The sequence below is a fragment of the Sardina pilchardus genome, chromosome 3, assembly GCF_963854185.1.
Source record: "Sardina pilchardus chromosome 3, fSarPil1.1, whole genome shotgun sequence".
Taxonomy (NCBI): Eukaryota; Metazoa; Chordata; class Actinopteri; order Clupeiformes; family Clupeidae; genus Sardina; species Sardina pilchardus.
In genome coordinates, this window is record NC_084996.1 from 28,699,876 (window position 1) to 28,718,717 (window position 18,842).

Below are 18,842 nucleotides of genomic sequence, written 5' to 3' on the forward strand. Positions count from 1 at the left end.
AACTTGACGGCTGTCAGTCTGTATGTCAACCCATTCCAGCACGAGTCCGAAGCAACTTCAAGGGTGCATACACTTGGCCAACAAATAAGGAAATAACAATAAAAAAAGAAAATGTTTTTTTTTTTTTTTTTTTTTTTAAATTACAAACTTGAACATTGCTATTAAACAGAGATTGTTTTGTGTGGTCACAACGCACACAGACAGACACAAGCCCCGTACACACATCAACAACACTGGGGGACAAAAAGGCCTGAAGGTGCTCGGTTCTCACCCTGAAGTTGGTGCTGAAGATGTGCGGGTAGCAGCGTGCCACCAGCAGGATGCACTTGACGCTCTGACACAGCAGCTCTGGGGTGTCCAAGTTCTCCAGGATGGACTGCAGGCTGCTCATCACCAGCTGGGGGGGTGAGACCAACAGAACACAAAGACAACACAGCCATCAGTACAAACGCGGCCATTATCGCTGCATGCATTTATTCATCAGGAAGGTGAACGGCGGATGAATACATTTCACTCATGCATATTCAGTGAGCGCCTAGTCCAGTTTTGTGATTACACTGGCTGGCAAATCTCTCGTTTATGAATAAATGATGAAGTCACAAAGTGAAGGTGTGAAACTTTAGGTCTCACAAGCGCAAGGGAGAGTGACCAATTCAGCATTTCAGTGGTGGTTTATTCAGATAGCATGTCAAAGTCCAATCCAGCTTTCTCTATGCAATCCTTTATGCAGAGAGTCTTTGAGGAGGACCGAAACACAAATCTAGCCTATATAAATATTCATGACGTGCATATTACAGCCACAGATACTGATATGGCTAAATATTCACAACAACAAACTGCACAAATAGCCTCCAGGCAGCTCAAGTCCCACACCGGGGCTGTGGACGCACTACCTGCATGACTGGCGAGAAAGCCTTCTTCTCCCCCACCGTCTCCAGGGCCTTGTAGGTGGCCACCAGGTACAGGAGCTTGACCTCGTCCTTGGTGGAGGCGCTGAACTTGAGGAAGATCCACTTGAAGATCCTCTCGGCCTCGTAGCTGAGCGCGGCGCAGAGCAGGCCCAGGCACCCGGCTGCCTCCTGACGCAGCTCCTGCAGGAGCTTACTGCTGCAGGGACACAGGGGGGAAAAGGGGGGGGGGATAGAGCAGTGTCAGGCAGGAGTGAGGAGCGTCGGGGGAGTTGGGCTTCAAAAGAGCCCCACAGCTGGGCTGGGATGGGACGGGTAGGGCAGGGGAGAGAGAGTGTGTGCATTGGTGTGGTAGAGTTTGGACTCAGTCACCCTACTTACCTCTCGTTCAAAATGTCATTCAGGGTGCTCAAGATAGTATCGAGCTGCTTCACAAGGACCTGTAACAACAGGGGTAGAAAAAAGTCTGATTACACACACACACACACACCCCTTCACATACAAAATGGTGCAGAGGACGGGAAACATTTACAATTCCCACAGATCTAGCCACATCACACCAAGTCTAACAACCTTTCATCAAGTCAACCAAGCATCACCTCTGTGTTTGAAACTGCCAAGGGCACGCAGGCACACGCATGCGCACACGCGCACACACACACACACACACACACACACACACACACACACAAACATCCTACATACATTAATCCTTCGTTAAAATTCTGCAGCCACGCAAATCTATCAGGTTCAGAAGTCGCTTACTTCATGCATAACAAATTGAGCCCAGGCTGTGGGGGAGAATACAGAAACAGACACAGCACAGCCCTTTCTCGTGCAGAGGGGTGTCCTCTGGGTTTCCATGAAAAGCAAGCAATATGGTCCACTGCTGCTGGGGACCTAAACCCTTGAAATTAAAACCCTCAGCCTTTTTCGGTTTAAAACGCACACACACACACACAGCTTTCCATACTAAGACTTCAATGGATATTTCCATTGAGAAAAGGCTAGCGGTAAGGCTTGTTGAAACTAGCCCATAGAGCGCACGTCAAGGGGACAGTAGAGGAGCGTTGAGGATGGCCGTGTCTCACCACTTTGTTTTCCGAGTGCATGATGAGCTCCTTCATCTGCTTAAGGGTGGCCAGCCTGCGGTCCCTGTCGTCTTCCCGGGAGACCCTCCGCAGGAGGTTGGCCAGGCGGGACTCATCCGAGTGAGCCATCGGTCGGTCTGAGGGGTGTGGGGGTGGGACATGGACACAGGTCAACACACCAGACTAAGCAAAGGACAAACACGCAGTATAAAGTATTATTTTAAAGAATCTACAACATTTCAGATAAGAGGCTGGCTTAACCAGGTTATCCGTAACCTGGTTAATACCACATCGATTCTTGGATGAGAAAGGGTCTGGGGGATCTTGATTCATTTCTGACCAGCAGTGAAATTTATTGAAAAAGGGGCTTTCAGGCAGCACACCGTACGTAGTACAGTGGTTCCTGGTGATTAGGAAACGGGGCTTGTATGGGAGCAATGCCAGGTGGTGATCCGCTGAGTAAACGCAGTTCAGCCAAAGTAGGCTTATCGTGCTACATCTTTACAATACATGCAATACACAATGCTTTCAAAACATCTGGTCAATTCATTGGTGGTCTGGGAAGCACTGTGTGTTCTGTCGTGAGGTCAAATACTGTAGATGTAGAAAACAGGTTTACATGTATTTTCTAAGAGCAATTAAAATTGCAATTCAACACACAGGTGCAATTCAAAACACAGGTGTTCCTGTTTTGGACAGGTGACAAGATATCTCCCGGGCACACAGCACACTAAGTGAGCACTGCATAGCCAGTAATTACTCAAGTGGCTTGATGGCTTTTCCCACCTACCCTGTGATTTCCTCATGTCCTTTGTAGCTAAAGCACGGTTTCCATGCTGAAAACTGGGTAAATCCGCTGTCACATCATTGATCCTCAACTCTTGCCCCAGCGACTTCCAACCATAAGTAGTTTCACAGAGACCTCCATCAACGTCATATCCACCTGCAAACACCACAGTGAATTAGACACATTTCAGGACCTTTTTTTCAATTGAAAGTCTTAATTCAGAAAACTTGACAGATCATAATGGCATAATAAGTGTGTCTGACAATAAGGCTACTCATTCAATTTGTAAAAGAATGAAAAAGAAACCACCATCATAGCCATGATAGGCAATTCGGCGAAAGGCACCAACACAGCACCAGTGATAATTTCCTGTTAAACTGGTATTGTGAAATCCTTCAAGACAAGTTTAAGGCATATTTCCTAATTCCCATACACACTGGGGCTAACATTTAAAATTCACGACATCTACTATCAGGAAATGAAGAGTCATTACTATATTTACAGTGGAGGAATCACCGGGGCTTTCCTTGGAGATGCTTTCCCACTTCAGATACTTAACTCGGCTTACTTTCAGTTTCTGTTCAGTTCAAAACTTGAATGCAACACGCCCAGCTAGCCACCAGCAATCCTCCACAAGCGCGCACACACACACACAGTCAAGAGGAGGTCATTCAAAAGATTGTGACCAATCAAAGGGCATCCAAACAAATTTGACACAGGCCATGGTGAGTGCCAAAGCCGGGGGAGCATAAATGGACAACAGACAACAGCTGTCCACTACAAGGTCATGAAGGGCTGAAAACTGGCGGGCACACAGTGGGGTGACCTACCTCCTTCCTCGAGAGCGTGGGCGTCTGCGTAGGCATCATTGTGCAGCGGAGGGGTGCCAGGCCGGTCGGAGGGCAAAGTGTCAAAAAGAGCGGCTGGGGCGGGACCGTGGTCTCGTGAAACACTGTACTTCACGCCGTCCTGGCAAGCGGACACGCTGTCACCTCTGAAACAGCATGCAAAGCCAGCGGTTAGGCACGCATAGCTGCACACCTCTGAAACACCACAAAAGTAACCCTCACCTAGGGCTGGAATTTATGACGTCACTGACCATGATTCTGCTCCCTGAATGACAATTCAATTATGTGCTCTAACAAGTTGTCAAAATAATGTTATGGGTTCTTGGCTAGCCTAATAAATGAGCACAGTTCTATCAGAGAGGGTTAAAGTGGAAAAATGAAGGAGCTTTGGTTCTATACAACACTGAACCAAACCTACTGTAACCTTTGACCACTATCATTTATTATCACTTACAGAAGCTGTCTTGTCTTGTTCCCTCTTTAAAATGCATGCAATCCAGCCAATGGATTGGTCTAATTACAATACATTTAGACTTGTGTCCATCTGGTTATGTCCACCTTTTTGGGCAAAGTGTATTTTGTACTATTTCAGAAACCACATTGTTCTCAAACTCAGTTGAGATAACCAACATATTTCCATTCTATATTACAAAAATGAGGATCCAACGTCGTTACATTAAATCACTGGCCAGGAAACTTGTGAAAAGCTCAAATGTATCCACCTTCCGGTACGGATGACACACTAAGGTCTCAGAGTCTGGGGGCCAGATCATGCAAATCAATCAGGACAAAGTTCAGAGTTTATAAATAACAAGAAAGATGCCGCAAACAGCATGCCCTACAATCACTAAAAGCTGAACCATCAGATCGGAAAAGGTTCTTATTTTCTCATTCACAAATATTACGGTCAGAGAAAAAACATAAGGTCAAACTGGGCACAACAGTCACAAGCCCAAATCCACCTAATGCTAATGTGTACAGCACAAGTCACTCAATGTGCAACACAGATTTAGTCCATTTCAAACAGGCTGACTGACACAATTCATGGTAATTTGATGCTGGACACAGTCTTTCTCACACGTTTACTTTACTGTCTCAGTATACCTTCTGACTTTTTCCCTTTCTGTCTGCTCACATCACTATCATGATGTATGTTGTCCTTGCTGGTTCAGTCTACTCATAATCAAAGACTGATGAGAAAGCTCAAAATGTACACTGTTCTGAATTCTGAAAGAACATACAGACTTTATATTATTTTGGTACCTGTGTGTGCAGGCCTTGCAAGTGTCTGTGACTTGCCTTTGATCATTCAAGGGGAAAGATCTAAAAGTTTAAACTGAGCTTTGTTTAGTCTGAAGGCACATTGCATCCTCTGAATTGTGTGACTGTCTTCAAAGTTCAGGCTACGGTCAAAACTCTTTCAGAATATTATGTTTGGGTCTCAAACATGTAGGACGCTGACAACTTTTCGAACTTTTCCAACCGAGGGCCAACTCACACGAGGACCCACCACTCATGCGGAGTGGGAAACGTCAGGGTTCCATCAAGATAGAGTCAGAATACTTTGCAATTTCAAGACAACCCGAGATGTGCCCGAATATCTCTATCCGACATCAGTAAGCAAACATGTTGTTCACTGTCTAAAAACTTGACTGCAAGCATTACATGCCCTGGTACACATACGACGGAGTATAAAGTTAGCAACTCAACGTTAGCTTACTAGCCAAAAACCTTTTGTGGTTACACCCAACGCGTATGCTAAAAGGCGAATGTAGCAAAGGTAACCTTCCTTATTTGTTTATGCCAAATGCATGATCATGTCGTCGACGTGGTCAACATGGTGTCGACTTCGAACTTTTACACTAAACATAATCCCACCACCTATTTGATGTAGAAGGCAAGTTAGCACCCCTAATGTTAGTCAACCAACTCCAAACATTAGCCACGTTCGCGCTGGCTAAGTGGTTCGCACCAGCTAGTTAGCCACACTGGCTACCACAGTGCAATGGGTCAGTTACGTTGACGTTAGTTAGCTCTGAATACCAACCAAGTCGCTTGCTAAGTTTTCTTACTATCCTTTATTATAATTGCATATATTGACAAAATTATGACCACAGGGTTGACTTTGCCCAGTAGCTTCGTTGGCCAAGTAGGATAACAAGCCACCAATGGCTAACTTAGCTATTGCTAGGTAAATGTTCCCACGGAGAACATCAGCTTTGCTTCAATACTGAATTTGGAAGCTAGCTGGCTGGGTAGCAAGGAAATGCACAAGGTAGAGCTGACTGGGCAAGTATACAGTAAGGTTTACAGCGAGAGTGTTTTAGCTAACTTCGTGTGACAGAATATTTACCTCTGGTGAGGCATTGCACCTATGAATATGTTTCCATTTCAATAACCTGGCGCCTAGGGTTCCCAGATATTTCCACTTTCTCACGATGAACCCAGTGGTGAGATTTTCGTTTAGCTAGGAAGTGATAGCACAGCTGGCCAATATTAGCGTCAGCGAGCTAGCCCTAGCCGTCAAGCTAACCAACGTTAACACAGAGCCAAAGGTTCCCGTCTTATCATAACCATAGACGGTCAGGACACACTCAATGATAGCTTCCTAGCTAACGTTAGCTCACAGCATTCAATGTTGTCGCTACCTGTTACCACACTAGCTAAGGGTAATTAATGTAACTTAGCATATAAAAATACCTATCAGCCAGCAATATGGTTCCACACTGTTCAGCCATTGATTGTTAGCAAAGCATTTAAACAGATAGCAATATCCTTCTCATTCTCACGTGGGTTAAGCAACATTACTGAACAGCTATGTCAAGTATTTGTGGCTAGGCCTGTCGAATCCTCGTTCTATTTTGGACCATCTCACCCGTGGCGCGATACCAACCTGGGCTGCCAATCATTCCAGTTTCGCTGCAGTTTGTGGGCGCTGCTAAGCCGAGACCCGAGGGCTTTGCGGCTCATTACCTTTGCGAGGACAGCATGACCCGCACTCAACGGGCAAAAGTCGTGCTCACACTTATGGTTTTGTCTATCTTACTTCTTGTCCATTAATGAATTGGGAAAGCAATCTAACACACAGCTCAAGCAATGTATGGGAATACCAGGTGTCGGCCTCGCACTCCCCTCTCTATTTCTGTGGACCTGAGAGCGAGCGTGTATTTCATTAGCTCTTGGAGCCTCGCCAGTGCCACCTACTGGCCACTTATGACCATTCAGTTACGACTGCATTATTTGAACTACAAGTACCATTATCTCGTCTCGTGCTGTAGCAGGCATTTTTATTTCACTTTTATTTGTGAAGCCGAAAACAAACAGATATGTTGTCTTTACACTTATAGTTTAACAGTAATTTCATATATATAGTTAGGACTGTAGCCTATATCTAGGCCTTTACGTTAGAAAAATGAGCAGCGTAGTTGCGTAGGCTATAACAGCATACAATTGAGTGTAACGTTAATTGTCTCGACAGTAGCAATAGGTCTCTTTGACAAATTATACAAGAACACTAACCCTCTATTCTGCAAGATATCATCACAAAATACTCCTCCCTCGATGGCTCTTTCCTTGACTTGCTCCTCCTGCTGATCACATTGCTTTCGATGTGTGGTTGCCTAGAGACAGCAGGGTGTGTAGGAGTCACTGAACAGAGAGACACAGCAGCAGGTGGCAGTTGAAATTATGAACAAGCTGCTGTGAGTTCCTCCTTGGAATAGATTCATTTTAAAATATTTTGGCAAATTAAGGTGTTTCTTAATGGATATTTGGGACATGGGGTTTCAGGGGTTTGGGACAAAATAAATTACTCTATATTCATATATCACAGAGATTGCTTTCATGATAGAGCAGGCCTAGCTTGTTACAGAGGTGGTCGCCAGTGCTTCAGAAGATGTTCAGTAGGCCAAGGCTAGCCTACATCAAAGATCCGTTTCAACCCTCTCTGGCAACATCAATGGTTCTCAATCTGGGGGCTGGATCGGAGGTTGCAAGATAATATCTGGAGGTTGCTAGATTGTGCCAACATATTTTAATTCTACATTAAAGCCATCACTTTTTATCTGTTTTGTTTCATTTTCATTAACATTTTAATGTCAACAGCTTTGTTGCTCTCACTAGGCAGTTTATACATTGGCAGTCTGCCTTAGCTGATGCGCATTAGTAGATTGGCAACTGCCTGGTAATGCTGCAGCCTTTTGGATCATTTTGTCATGATTATATAGTGACTTTGTGGCTGTGCTGCTGTCATTGGTTGTGCATTGTTGTTTATGGTCAGGAATTGTTGTTAAGAACACGATAACTCTGTCTGTTATGCATATCATAACACTTGTGGTAGTTGTAGAAACCACTGCATATGGAGTTGGCCATATTAAACTCAAGATGGTGGTCACGAACACCAACTTGCTTAATGTGGAGAGTTGACTCAAAAAAGGTTGAAACCGAGCATGAAGCAAACCAGTTTTATGGCAAGAATTCTAGGGACATTTTGGTACAAGATCCGAAGAGTTTGACAATGACAACCCCATTAGTAAATGGGTCACTGTAAAAGCCCTTTTAGACCTCTTGGCAGTGAGCGAGCACTATAACTCTCTCTTCCTTCCCAGTGACATACATTGCAGTGCTGCCACAAGGAACACTTTACGTTCCAAGCTGTTGATAAATCCTGTTCATCACACCAACAGCTGCCTCTCAAACATAATTTAGGGAGCCTATTCTCAAAGGGACCAAAGCACAGCCACAGAAGCATTGCACTCGGTTGAAGTTGTTGTTAAAGATCCGCCAAAATGGTCAGATCTGTGGGAAGCAGCTACACTGTTGTGACTATGCTATGGTAGTGTGTGTGTGTGTGTGTGTGTGTGTGTGTAAGAGAGAGAGAGAGGGAGAGCCTGAGTGCGTGTGTGTGTGTGTGTGTCTAGTGTGTGTGTGTGTGTGAGAGAGAGGGGGAGAGAGAGACTGTGTATGTGTGTGTGTCCGTGCCTCTGTCTGGGTCTTTGTGTGTGTGTGTGTGTGTGTGTGTGTGGTGTTTGTTAAATGCATCTTGCTATTGGAACCACACCCAAATGTAGGATGCAGTCCCATGTTTTACCCACAAGATGGTAGCATGGAGCTAAAATATTTGATAAGTTCACATTATGATGGCATGATTATGGTAGTTACACGCTTGCCCCTTACAATGATTCTTTAATGATAAGACTTTCAGTTTACTATAGCAATCTCTTTCAGTGAATATAGTTTGCATGGAGTGTGTTCATTTCATTTGGATGCTTTACCCAGCTATCCAACCTTGGCCTCTATACATAACTTACACATCAAGTTGCCAGGCAACAGAGCAGCACAATAAACAGTGGAGGAGTTGAGAGGTTGAGAGGAAAGATTCTAGAGCCCTTTGCTCTAAGATCTTTGGTTGAGACCATGAAGATATGGCATCGGATGTCTTCTGAAAGAGAAAATGTCATTGTTTTAATGCCAGGGACGCTAAGTAGACGAGACACTGCTGCCAAGTAGAGGGTTATGAGCATATCATTTCATTCATATCAGTGCTACTGGGATGTGGAGGTGGTTTTAAAAGCAATTAGCAAATAGGATCCAAAGGCTTAATTTCTTTTTTCCCCCAGTCACCCACAGGTCCTCAGCAGCTTCAGTCCTGTAGTGAAAACATTGTGAGCTAAATTGGTGTCACAAATTACCCTCTACCAAAGTGGCTCAGAGCCCTGAGCCGATTGGGTTCAAGACAATAACATTTGCTAAATGAGCGGAAAAATGAGGGCCGACAAAGACCAGGGCACAATGAACTGCGCATTTGAATGGAGCTCAATTACAGTGAGCAAGCTGGCCATTTTTCCACAAACATCAATTAACAGGGCTTTGTACATGGGCAAACGAGCCTCCTCTCCTACGCCAATGGCCGGTCATTGCTTGATGAAATCTTAATTACTTTGGAGTTGGTAACAGCGTACCTTCTCCTCATTAACGGCGTGTCCAGCTGTTTAATTAATGCTCGGTCCAACAGACCCGTGGAAGGGTGCGATGACACAATCATCTTCCGTCTCCCACGGACGTCAGGCCAGATCGCGGCAGCCATCAATTATAACCTAAACAGCCCTGCAGAGATTTGTGTGATGATGATCAGGGCAGATCACCTTTTCTGGCCAAAAACTCTCCTTTCAGTGTTTGTGGAAAACAAAATCAAAGAGGAAAAACATTCACATCGCTTCATGTGATTTAGATGTCACATCACTGCTATTATTTGTTTCACCTATATCTAGGCTGGGTAAACCCTGCCTAATCTGCTGGCGATTTGGATTTTGCCCTGCAGCTCAGACTGGAAACCTGCACATCTATCTCTCCTGCTTCCTGTCCACGTTTTCTGGGTCCAGTCACAAGCTTATCCAAAAGGCGTACCTGGATCGTTGGTCTGGTTGGTTGAAGTACTATCCCAATGCGTACCGAGTCATTTGAACTACAGTATGCCCATTGATCATGTCTCTTGTGCAGTAGAAATGAAGCACAGACTCCCCAAACTAATGTTCAATCTTAAAAACTTTTTTTGTGCTTTGTATGCCAATCCCAATCCCTAGCATAAAGTTGGAATTAACCCCATTTTTTATTGGGGGGGGGTATGTATGGTTACTTAGACCAACAGAAAGAGAAAGCAGGTCATGAGCAAGTAAACTTTTCTTTAGTTGACCCTGTCATTGGACCTTGGGGAAATCTCACAAATGATTTCATCCCCCGTCCACCCATCAACTATTGACCACTTCCTCCATCTGACTTTCAGTCAATGTTTGAAAAAAAGTGGGTATATTTAGCAGACACACATGTTCATATTCATTACTCTCGCATGGCTTTATGGGTACACCCAGTGATGCACTGGAAAAGTCCAAACAAATGACTCAGTTTTGGTTTTCGAACAGCACGCAGGATTATAAATCTAAGAGAAGTAACTGTTCGACGTTGCTCCACTGTGAGAGGGAGATCAATAGTTCTACATCGAGTGGACTTGCAGGAGTGCTCTAATGGGTTTAAATAGATCAGCCCTGGTCACGATGAAGAACAGACGGCAACCATATACAGTGTGCCTCGTCCTGTTCCCTAGTGTATCCTTATAGGCCCCCAGCCTCTCACACATATACGAACACACTCACACACTCGCACCAAACACATTCATTACATTTGAACAGCAAACCACTGGTCTGCCCACGCTTTGGAGATCATTATAAGTCTCTCTTTGAAGATTTCATTGACTCTGCAAGACATCTCTTTTTAACTGTGCTGGGACTCACAGATCTCTGCCATTCACCAGTCATCCACCTCCATATTTAGCCCCGCTATCTGAGTCAGTGTTCCCTATCTGTCTCCCTCACAGTAAGTGGCACCAGGGCCTATCTGTCTGCATGGTTCCCAGCTGTGACAGGACACAGCTATCTACAGTCCATGCTGAGATAACTGGACCTTTAACACCAAACGCTAGACAGGCATAGAGATAAGATAGACAAGGAAAAGAGGATTTCAGGGAAGAGATGCCCATAACTCATGTTGTGGAGGCAAATGTAACATATTTTTCTTATGAAAAATATACGCTATTTGTATGCTATTTGTAGAGTTATAATGTAAAGGTTGTTGATATGAATGTCAATTTACCATCTTCAACACTACCACCGTTCATTTCTTTTGTATGACATTGTGAAAGGATAGCAGGGATTACGCTGAAAAGTTGGGTGAATATTCCTTGGTGGAGGTCAGATATGCATGTCCAGAGAGAAATAGAAATGGCCCCCATTGGTATAGGATCAAAGATGAGAACTATACAGAAGCAGTTCATTTAGGGACAGAAAATGAGTGAGAAAGATCTACATCTGCACTGTCAGAATAGTGGGACTTGTTTTGGCCCCTTGATTTGCAAATATCCCTGAGCCCATCTACTCAAGCCTGAGGTCAAAACATCTCAATGTTCCAGCAGCTCTCTCATTAACTTGAGATGACGCGAGAGAGAAAGAGTTCTCCTCGGCATCTGGACTCCCTGCACCGGCACACACTCGTGCGCAGCTGGGGCTGTGGAGCCCAAAAGCACACACACACACACACACACACACACACACACACACAGTCTCGGTCAACACTACGAAATCCCAGATGTGCCCAGGCCTGATCAGGAGGATCCGGATAACAGAACCTGTCTGTGTGTGTTGTTGCCAGACGTTCTGAGTCCAGTGTACGGACTCACACACAGATGTGGGGCCGAACACGTGAGCCCATTTCTCCCTCTGCCACGGGTGGCCTAGAAAGTAAACAAACACATTTGTTTGCACGGTTCAACAGCAACCCATACCGGCGTGGATCAAAATTGTCCCGCGGTGGGTGTTTAGCAGTTTGTCATGCATTCCATCCCGACTGTTTTGGGAAGGTTTCGTATGTCAGGATTCTCAGCACATATGACGTGTGAGATACATTGGCGATGGAGCCAAACCAAACAGCTCTCATGCATTTCCCGAGTTTACATTATTAGTTTTTAATATATCGGATTCAGCGTTGCAAAAATAGGTTCGGCGTAAACATCCAACTGTCCGCAGACTGCCATCTCTGTGGCCAAGGGTTGTGACTACGGTTCACCTCATTAGGGCAAGCTGTTTCTAATAAACACCTCTGACTCGATGACATATTGAAGACCTCCTGGCAAGTGGGAACCTCTGATATCTTAACTTCTCTGAAAGAGGCCTCTTCCTTACATGGACCTTCCTGCTCAACATTGCAAACGTAACCTAAAAACAGGAAAGACAACAGGCTAAAAAGGACAGAGAGTGAGAGAGACACACATAAAACTGCAGAAATAACAGCCACAATGCTTTCCTCTGAAAAACCATTCAAAAGCAGTTATTACAGTATGCCTCTCCAAAATGAAATTGTTTCTCCAAAATGAAATAACTTCTGTCCCATTTCTTCAAAATGAAATAAATCTTTTATTGTATGTAAATCATTTTACATTACATATATTATTTACTGCAAATACCTTGTGACAAAGAACTCAAATGATTTCTTTACTTGTCCCTTTTTCTTTCCTCTAATTGCTTCAGGCTTAGTGGGTGTGGGTCTGTATCTCTCTCTCTCTCTCTCTCTCTCTCTCTCTCTCTCTCTCTCTCTCTCTTTCTCCCCCTCTTTTAAAATGTGAAGTCAGTGAGCTGGACCAGGCTGAGGGGGAAGAATCTGGCAAAAAGGCAGGGGTTCAAAGACTCGTACACACCCTCTAATCGAACAGAGCCACTGCACTGCACTGCACATACACCCTCATTCATCCACCAGCACACACCGACTGGACCACTGGCAATCTCTCTCACTTGGAAAATGCTCTTTTGGGAACTGTGCTTGGTTCTGCTACTTTGTGGCTTTCACGCGAGGGCTATACCATCCACTAACATCAAGATCACTCAAGGTGAGTAGTGCCACATCAGGAAGGCCTGAAGTCTTTACTGCATACTAGATCTCCTGTGAGAAGCTGGTCTTCACTCTTACTTCAGAATGAGTTGGGATTTCAGCAGATTGAGATTCCTCCATAATTTGCCATCATAATCTCATTTTAATCTCTCAATTTGACATCATGCATCTTTTATCTGTGTTTTTTTTTTTGTTTGTTTTGTTTAGTTTTTGCTGTGCTGTTTGTCATACTTCTTCCAATACAACTCTAGTCTAAGATGTGGCTTTTTGGGGCTTAAAGTTGTGGTTTGTCTTTCACTCACTGAAGTTAATACATTTATTGAGGATCTGGAGTGCATTGGAGGTTAGGCGTGCTGTGTTGTTTTACGAGATTTATACCATCTGAAATATGCAAAGACCTCAGAGAGAAAGTGTGGTTTGAGTTAAGAAAAGTGACGAAAATGGGAGTCGATCTTGAGTTACATCATAGATAATAATGTGAATGTTTCACATTTCACATAGGTTAGATTTGAGTGTTAAGGCTAAGACATAAGAATTGCTTTGCTTTGTATTTGTGCAAGTCATATCTTATTCGTCTTTACTCTGTTGCACAAAGTAATCTTCTGGTGTCAGATTATACTGTTGTCGCATGTAATTGTGTGGAGTTATTTCACCATGAAGAAGACATAGTCGCATTAGTTTCAGACTTTCTTTCAGTCTACCCAAACGTGAGGGGATTAGTAACAGTCACTGACTGTGAATGGCGACTACACAATGAAAAAACATTACTGTCAGTGTAGCACACTCTAACTTGCGCTCATGTCATGACACCTAAGGCTTCTCATCAATCGATTCCGTTCATTGCGATTCCAACATGCAATAACACTTAAAAGTCCCTTTTAAGGCTATAAGGAAGTTGTGATGTCATCACCATTCCACCACCTTATCCCCCAAGAAATCTTGCCCCCATTCCAGCTTTGCCTCTGCAGTTGCCAGATGCCCCCGAGCCTGCTACTTGCCCCCTCTTCTGGACTGAGTTTGAGGGCAACTGTTATCGCTTCTTCCCCATCAATCGCACCTGGGCGGAGGCAGACCTGTACTGTGCTGAGTTTTCCAACGGCTACCGGTCCGCCAAGCTCACCTCCATACACAGGTGTGTGTGTGTGTGTGTGTGTATGTGTGTGTGTGTGTGTGTGTGTGTGTGTGTGTGTGAGCAGTTGAGATTAAAGGGCTTTATATTAATAGCCATACATGCTGTTTGGAGGCAGATTTCCCGACATTACACATTCACCCTACTCTCAGTCAAATTGTAGGCAACATTACATCACTCGCAATTGACGTTTGGGAAAAGGCTTTACCATATAAGAGCACATGAACCTCTGGCTCGAACAGAGCATTGCATAGTGTGTCTGCTTGAGCCAAACGCCAGAAGAGTGGTTTTAACCTGTATGTGACTGGAGACCTTTACTTAACCTAAAATAGTAAGTTAAGTAAAGCCTCCACTGTAGACACACGCTACACTAAAATGTCAACTGATTTGTGCTTTGCTCTGCTAATACTTGTGTACAGGATTTTTTTTTAATTCCAGAGGGCATAATGAGTTAATTTCCCTTTTCAAGTTTTTGCTTAATGCTTTGATGCTTTGCAAACCCTCCTGACAGCTGGGAGGAGAACGTGTTTGTGTATGACCTGGTGAACAGTCGAATCCCCGGCATCCCTACAGACATCTGGATTGGCCTTCATGACCGGCGACAGGTAAACATCTGCTTCATTTTTTGCCCTAATCCCTCCGTCAAACAATCTCTCAGTTCATTGATCTTCAAATCCACTTCCAGCTCTATTTCCCTCTCTTTCTCTCTCACACTCAATTCACATACCACAGGAACATCTAAATCCACTCAAACTCAAACTTGCACACACCCTTAGAGAGTAATTTCTTCCATAACCAATGTCAAATGTGAGCACCATGGTGGTAACAGGGCAAATCACTAATGACCTCTGACTGATGCCTTCTCAGCCCTCATTATGGCTGATGTGCAATACCTGAACGCTGGCCAATAAAATCTCACAGCAGAAATCACTCTAGCAGCAGATACATGGCAGTCAGGTCTAATCGGTGTGGGTCTGTCATTGCACACATGCCTACCTATCCTGCGAGAGAGCGGCCTAAGGACAGAGTTTTGCCTTTGAAGTTGTTTTATGGCCAGGCTCTAACTAGCCTGTAATGCCACTGAGTGTGTCAGCATTTTTGCGCCTCCATCCTTCTTTGCTCTGCTTCTTTACTCTTTTTCCTTTGACAGTCATGTTAATGAGAAACACAAGCTGTGGTAGTAGATTTCACCCCTCATTATATGTTGCACGTGTGACCCCTACATTGGTCATGGTGGGATGTGGTGGTGGTAGGGGGGGACGTGTTCGGGAGGGGGGTGTACAAAGAATATGTGAGATAACTCTGTTACTGCTGGCTGCTTCCATAGGAGGGCACCCTAGAGTGGACCGACGGTTCAGCCTATGAGTACAGCTACTGGGATGGGAACCAGCCGGATGATGGGATCCACCGGATCCCATTAGAGGAGGACTGTGTGGAGATCTGGTACCGACAAAACAGTGGTGCGTAGAGTGACCTCAGTTTTCGACCATTGCATGCATTTTTGCTCAATTTTTACAGACAGTTCTTCACTCCTGTAATGGAAGGCTTCTTAAATTCTCAGTAAATACTGTATCAACATGTCCTGCTACTTTAAGAAGCTTTCCATTATATGAGTGGAAAGAATTGTCTGTTTTACAGTCACATAGGGAAATCTAAGAGCTATATTGAACTCTTATAGACATTACAACAATAGCTGCCTACAGTATGTTTTTTATTGGGTCATGATGAGTACACTGAGCATCCCATAGAAGTACAGCTAGCAGTGACATCAAACCCTGCCAACAAAATAGAATAGAATATGAATGAAATAGACTAGACAGATGAAATAGGAAGAATAATGGTCAATGATGATTAGATTTAAGGTAATAAGATAAGGTGAATAAGTATATACATATACTAATAAAAGATATTAGTACAAGATGTTACAAGTTGTATTTGTGGGTATCAAACATAGCTTTATCCATTCCCTTTTCCCACTTTCACAATTGAGTTCATTGTAGTGACTGTCCATTATATGAAGTAGGGCCAGATGTTTTTCATTATCATTTTCAATGCAACTGCAATGTCTGTGCAACAGTGTATGAGTGATGATCACCGCCATGTTGTTTGTCATTTTTTGCCAGCTCTGAGGTCCTGGAATGACAACAGCTGTGACAAGGCCTTTCCCTTTGTGTGTAAGATCCCTACACTGGATAACTAAACCCCGACCACCACCCGCGGCCCTCAGCTCCCCAGCAGCGTCCAGCTCTTCATTCAGTGTCTCCCGTCTTGAGGGAGGCCCACACTTGCCGCCCTCCACGTGGACTCCTCTGTTGATGGGCTCCCTTCCAACCGTTGCTCCTCACTGGAACCTCACAGGACTTCTTTCTCTTTTCCTTTCTTTTCATTGTAACAAAGCTCCATGCTCTTCTCTCTACAGACTACCTTAACCCCTTTGGCTCTCCCTGTTGGTATCTCCCACTGCCTTCACCCCTTTGGCTCACCCTGTTGGTATCTCCTCCTGCCTTCACCCCTATGGCTCTCCCTCTCTCTCTCTCTCTCTCTTTCTCTTTGTGGGCACAGCAGCTTCTGTCTCTGTGTTTTTTTTTTCACAGCTCATCTATCGCTTCTCTGCTCCAGGCTTCTGTCACTTCTCTCATCCCCTCTAGGACCACTCTCCTTTTTCCATCCCCCTCCTCTCCTCTCCTCTCCTCCCCCCATCCCTTCTTCTCCTATCCAACCGCGCCCCATAGGACACAGGGCCAGAGAATGACACCGTCCTCCATGCTGCGTGTCCATCTGGGGTGCATTTAGACTCCTGAGTCATCCCAGGCTGCCTTTCCCTCAGCTGGAGCAACTTCCCCACGTGGGGCTACCAGCAAAACTGCTCTCCACTGATCCTACGCTACAAAGACTGTTAGCATTTTTTGTTTTGTTTTTTACACTTTCCTGGAGGCGTCACTGCTCTTTTTTGAGTGTGTGTGTGTGTGTGTGTGTGTGTGTGTGTGTGTGTGTGTGTGTGTGTGTGTGTGTGCATGTGTGTGTGTGTCTTTCATCCGCCCATTTTGTCAGTCAAAACAAACGGAACCACAGAGATGCACGAAGAGGTAAGTCATTCTCCGGGTGCAGCTGAAGCAGAACGGCTGTGAGGGTTCCACCCCTTCCCCTGTGGCCCATTCGGAAAAGGAGGACACTTTCTAATGCAGTTGTGTTTGTGTGTGTGTGTGTGGGTTTGACCTGTATAAAAATGCTTGTGTTTTTGAGTGTGTGAGAGTATAAATGTTTGTTTGTGTGTGTGTGTGTGTATGTGTGTGTGTAAGACTGACAGACCACAGTTTTGCATAAATCATGAGATGAAATCTTGTCATGGCTGTGACCTGTTTCATTTTACAACTCCCCACTTACACGACATGCAAACCGCATCCACCCTCTGGCTGAGGATGGCGTGGATTTAACTTGAGCTTTTAGGGGTGCCTGTGCTTTGTCTGTGTCCATCTGCACAAATTGATCAGTCGCTGACCTGGAAGGTGAGAGGCAAAGCCAGCAGGGATTTGTGTTTGCGTTTTACTGCCAGGCTTCTGAAACTCCAGAAGCAGCCTTAAGCCACAGCCTGACACTTGACCTTTGGGGGCTCGGAGACCATGCAAATTAACAGCAGAAGAAAAAAAAAACATTTCTTCTCCTCTCCCGTTAGACACACTACATCCCCCCTGTCTCTCTCCTCCTCCTCACTATCCTTCCTCGTTCTGTCTCTCCTAAAGTAGTTTTGGATGGTGGCAGAGAGACAAAGCGAAAAATCGAAGGGTAATGTCGTCCCAGCTGAAGCTCAGACCTTAAGAGTGGCAGGGGACCACTTTCGCTCCGTTTTTTTTTTTTCTGTTCGCCCGGGCCCGGGACGCTCCAGTGACAACACACCGCAAGAGACTTCTCGTCTCCGGCGGTGGCACGGGGCCGCGTGCCTGCCTTGGCCTGCCTCAGCTGGGACGCTTTAGCGGAGCCTCCTCAGGAGGGAATTCCACCCTGGGACGATGATGGCTGCGAGCCCGGCGGTGGACGCGTCTGCATGGGCATTCCTTTGTGATGAAACGGCGAGCTCTGAAATGTCAACAGCGATGTTCCAGGATGAGTCTGAGTTATGAGCAGCGCTGCACGGGCCCCCGATGTGTGTGCAGCATGCACTCACTCACTCTTTCATACTTGCGTGTGTGTGCAGTTCAAACATACACGACACGCATACACGAAACAGGCAAAATCACATATTCACGCACACGCACAGGTTCAAGCACACACATACAGTATATGTGAACAGGCACAAATGCATATGTTCTTTCTCACACAAACACACACACACACACACACACACTGTGACTGACTCACACATACACTCCTAGCCACTTACTGACACACACACACACACAAACAAGTCTCTGTACCCTGGCTCTGTTTGACCTGGACGTGCTGCCCCCTGCAGCGATGTTAAGCTGTTCCTGTGCCACTGAAGAAAGCAATTAAGTGACTAATCAGCGACTGGGACTGCCTTTGGGGGTGGGTGGGTGGTTGGGTGGGTTGCAGAACATTAGTCCACCAACAAGCACTGCTGGAGAGAGAGAGACGGTTCTTCTGGTCCAAAAAGTTTGTGCAATTAATTAATGTTTCCTTTCGAAACAG

General features: G+C 45.0%; 2 protein-coding genes across 6 annotated transcripts in view; one reads left to right on the forward strand and one right to left on the reverse strand.

Moving 5' to 3' along the window:
• The window catches only part of smg1 (SMG1 nonsense mediated mRNA decay associated PI3K related kinase), a 49,208-nt gene extending 42,443 nt beyond the window's left edge, over positions 1-6,765 (reverse strand). For 2 of the 5 annotated variants that reach the window (XM_062532690.1, XM_062532688.1), the window contains exons 1-7: positions 6,528-6,747; positions 3,617-3,780; positions 2,790-2,942; positions 2,000-2,136; positions 1,290-1,348; positions 894-1,107; positions 272-397 (exon numbers count right to left, since the gene is read on the reverse strand). In XM_062532690.1, the coding sequence (XP_062388674.1) occupies positions 272-397; positions 894-1,107; positions 1,290-1,348; positions 2,000-2,136; positions 2,790-2,942; positions 3,617-3,780; positions 6,528-6,604 (930 nt within the window). In that variant the 5' untranslated portion in view covers positions 6,605-6,747. Of the gene's footprint in view, positions 1-271; positions 411-891; positions 1,108-1,289; positions 1,349-1,999; positions 2,137-2,789; positions 2,943-3,616; positions 3,781-6,527 lie in introns of all 5 variants that reach the window. The other 3 variants (XM_062532689.1, XM_062532686.1, XM_062532691.1) reach the window with 2 other exon arrangements.
• A 6,105-nt stretch (positions 6,766-12,870) lies between these two features.
• On the forward strand, positions 12,871-17,858 carry clec19a (C-type lectin domain containing 19A). Its single transcript, XM_062531214.1, has 5 exons — positions 12,871-13,064; positions 14,021-14,198; positions 14,707-14,800; positions 15,523-15,655; positions 16,319-17,858. The coding sequence occupies exons 1-5, from the start codon at positions 12,977-12,979 to the stop codon at positions 16,393-16,395; spliced, it is 570 nt and encodes a 189-aa protein (XP_062387198.1). The 5' UTR covers positions 12,871-12,976; the 3' UTR covers positions 16,396-17,858.
• Positions 17,859-18,842: the final 984 nt, after the last annotated feature.

Excerpts from the sequence above, each read along its gene's own strand:
- clec19a (XM_062531214.1), top strand. The coding sequence starts at position 12,977 with ATGCTCTTTTGGGAACTGTGCTTGGTTCTGCTACTTTGTGGCTTTCAC. Across the intron at positions 14,801-15,522 it reads GCCTTCATGACCGGCGACAG|GAGGGCACCCTAGAGTGGAC; the intron begins GTAAACATCTGC and ends CTGCTTCCATAG. Across the intron at positions 15,656-16,318 it reads CTGGTACCGACAAAACAGTG|CTCTGAGGTCCTGGAATGAC; the intron begins GTGCGTAGAGTG and ends ATTTTTTGCCAG.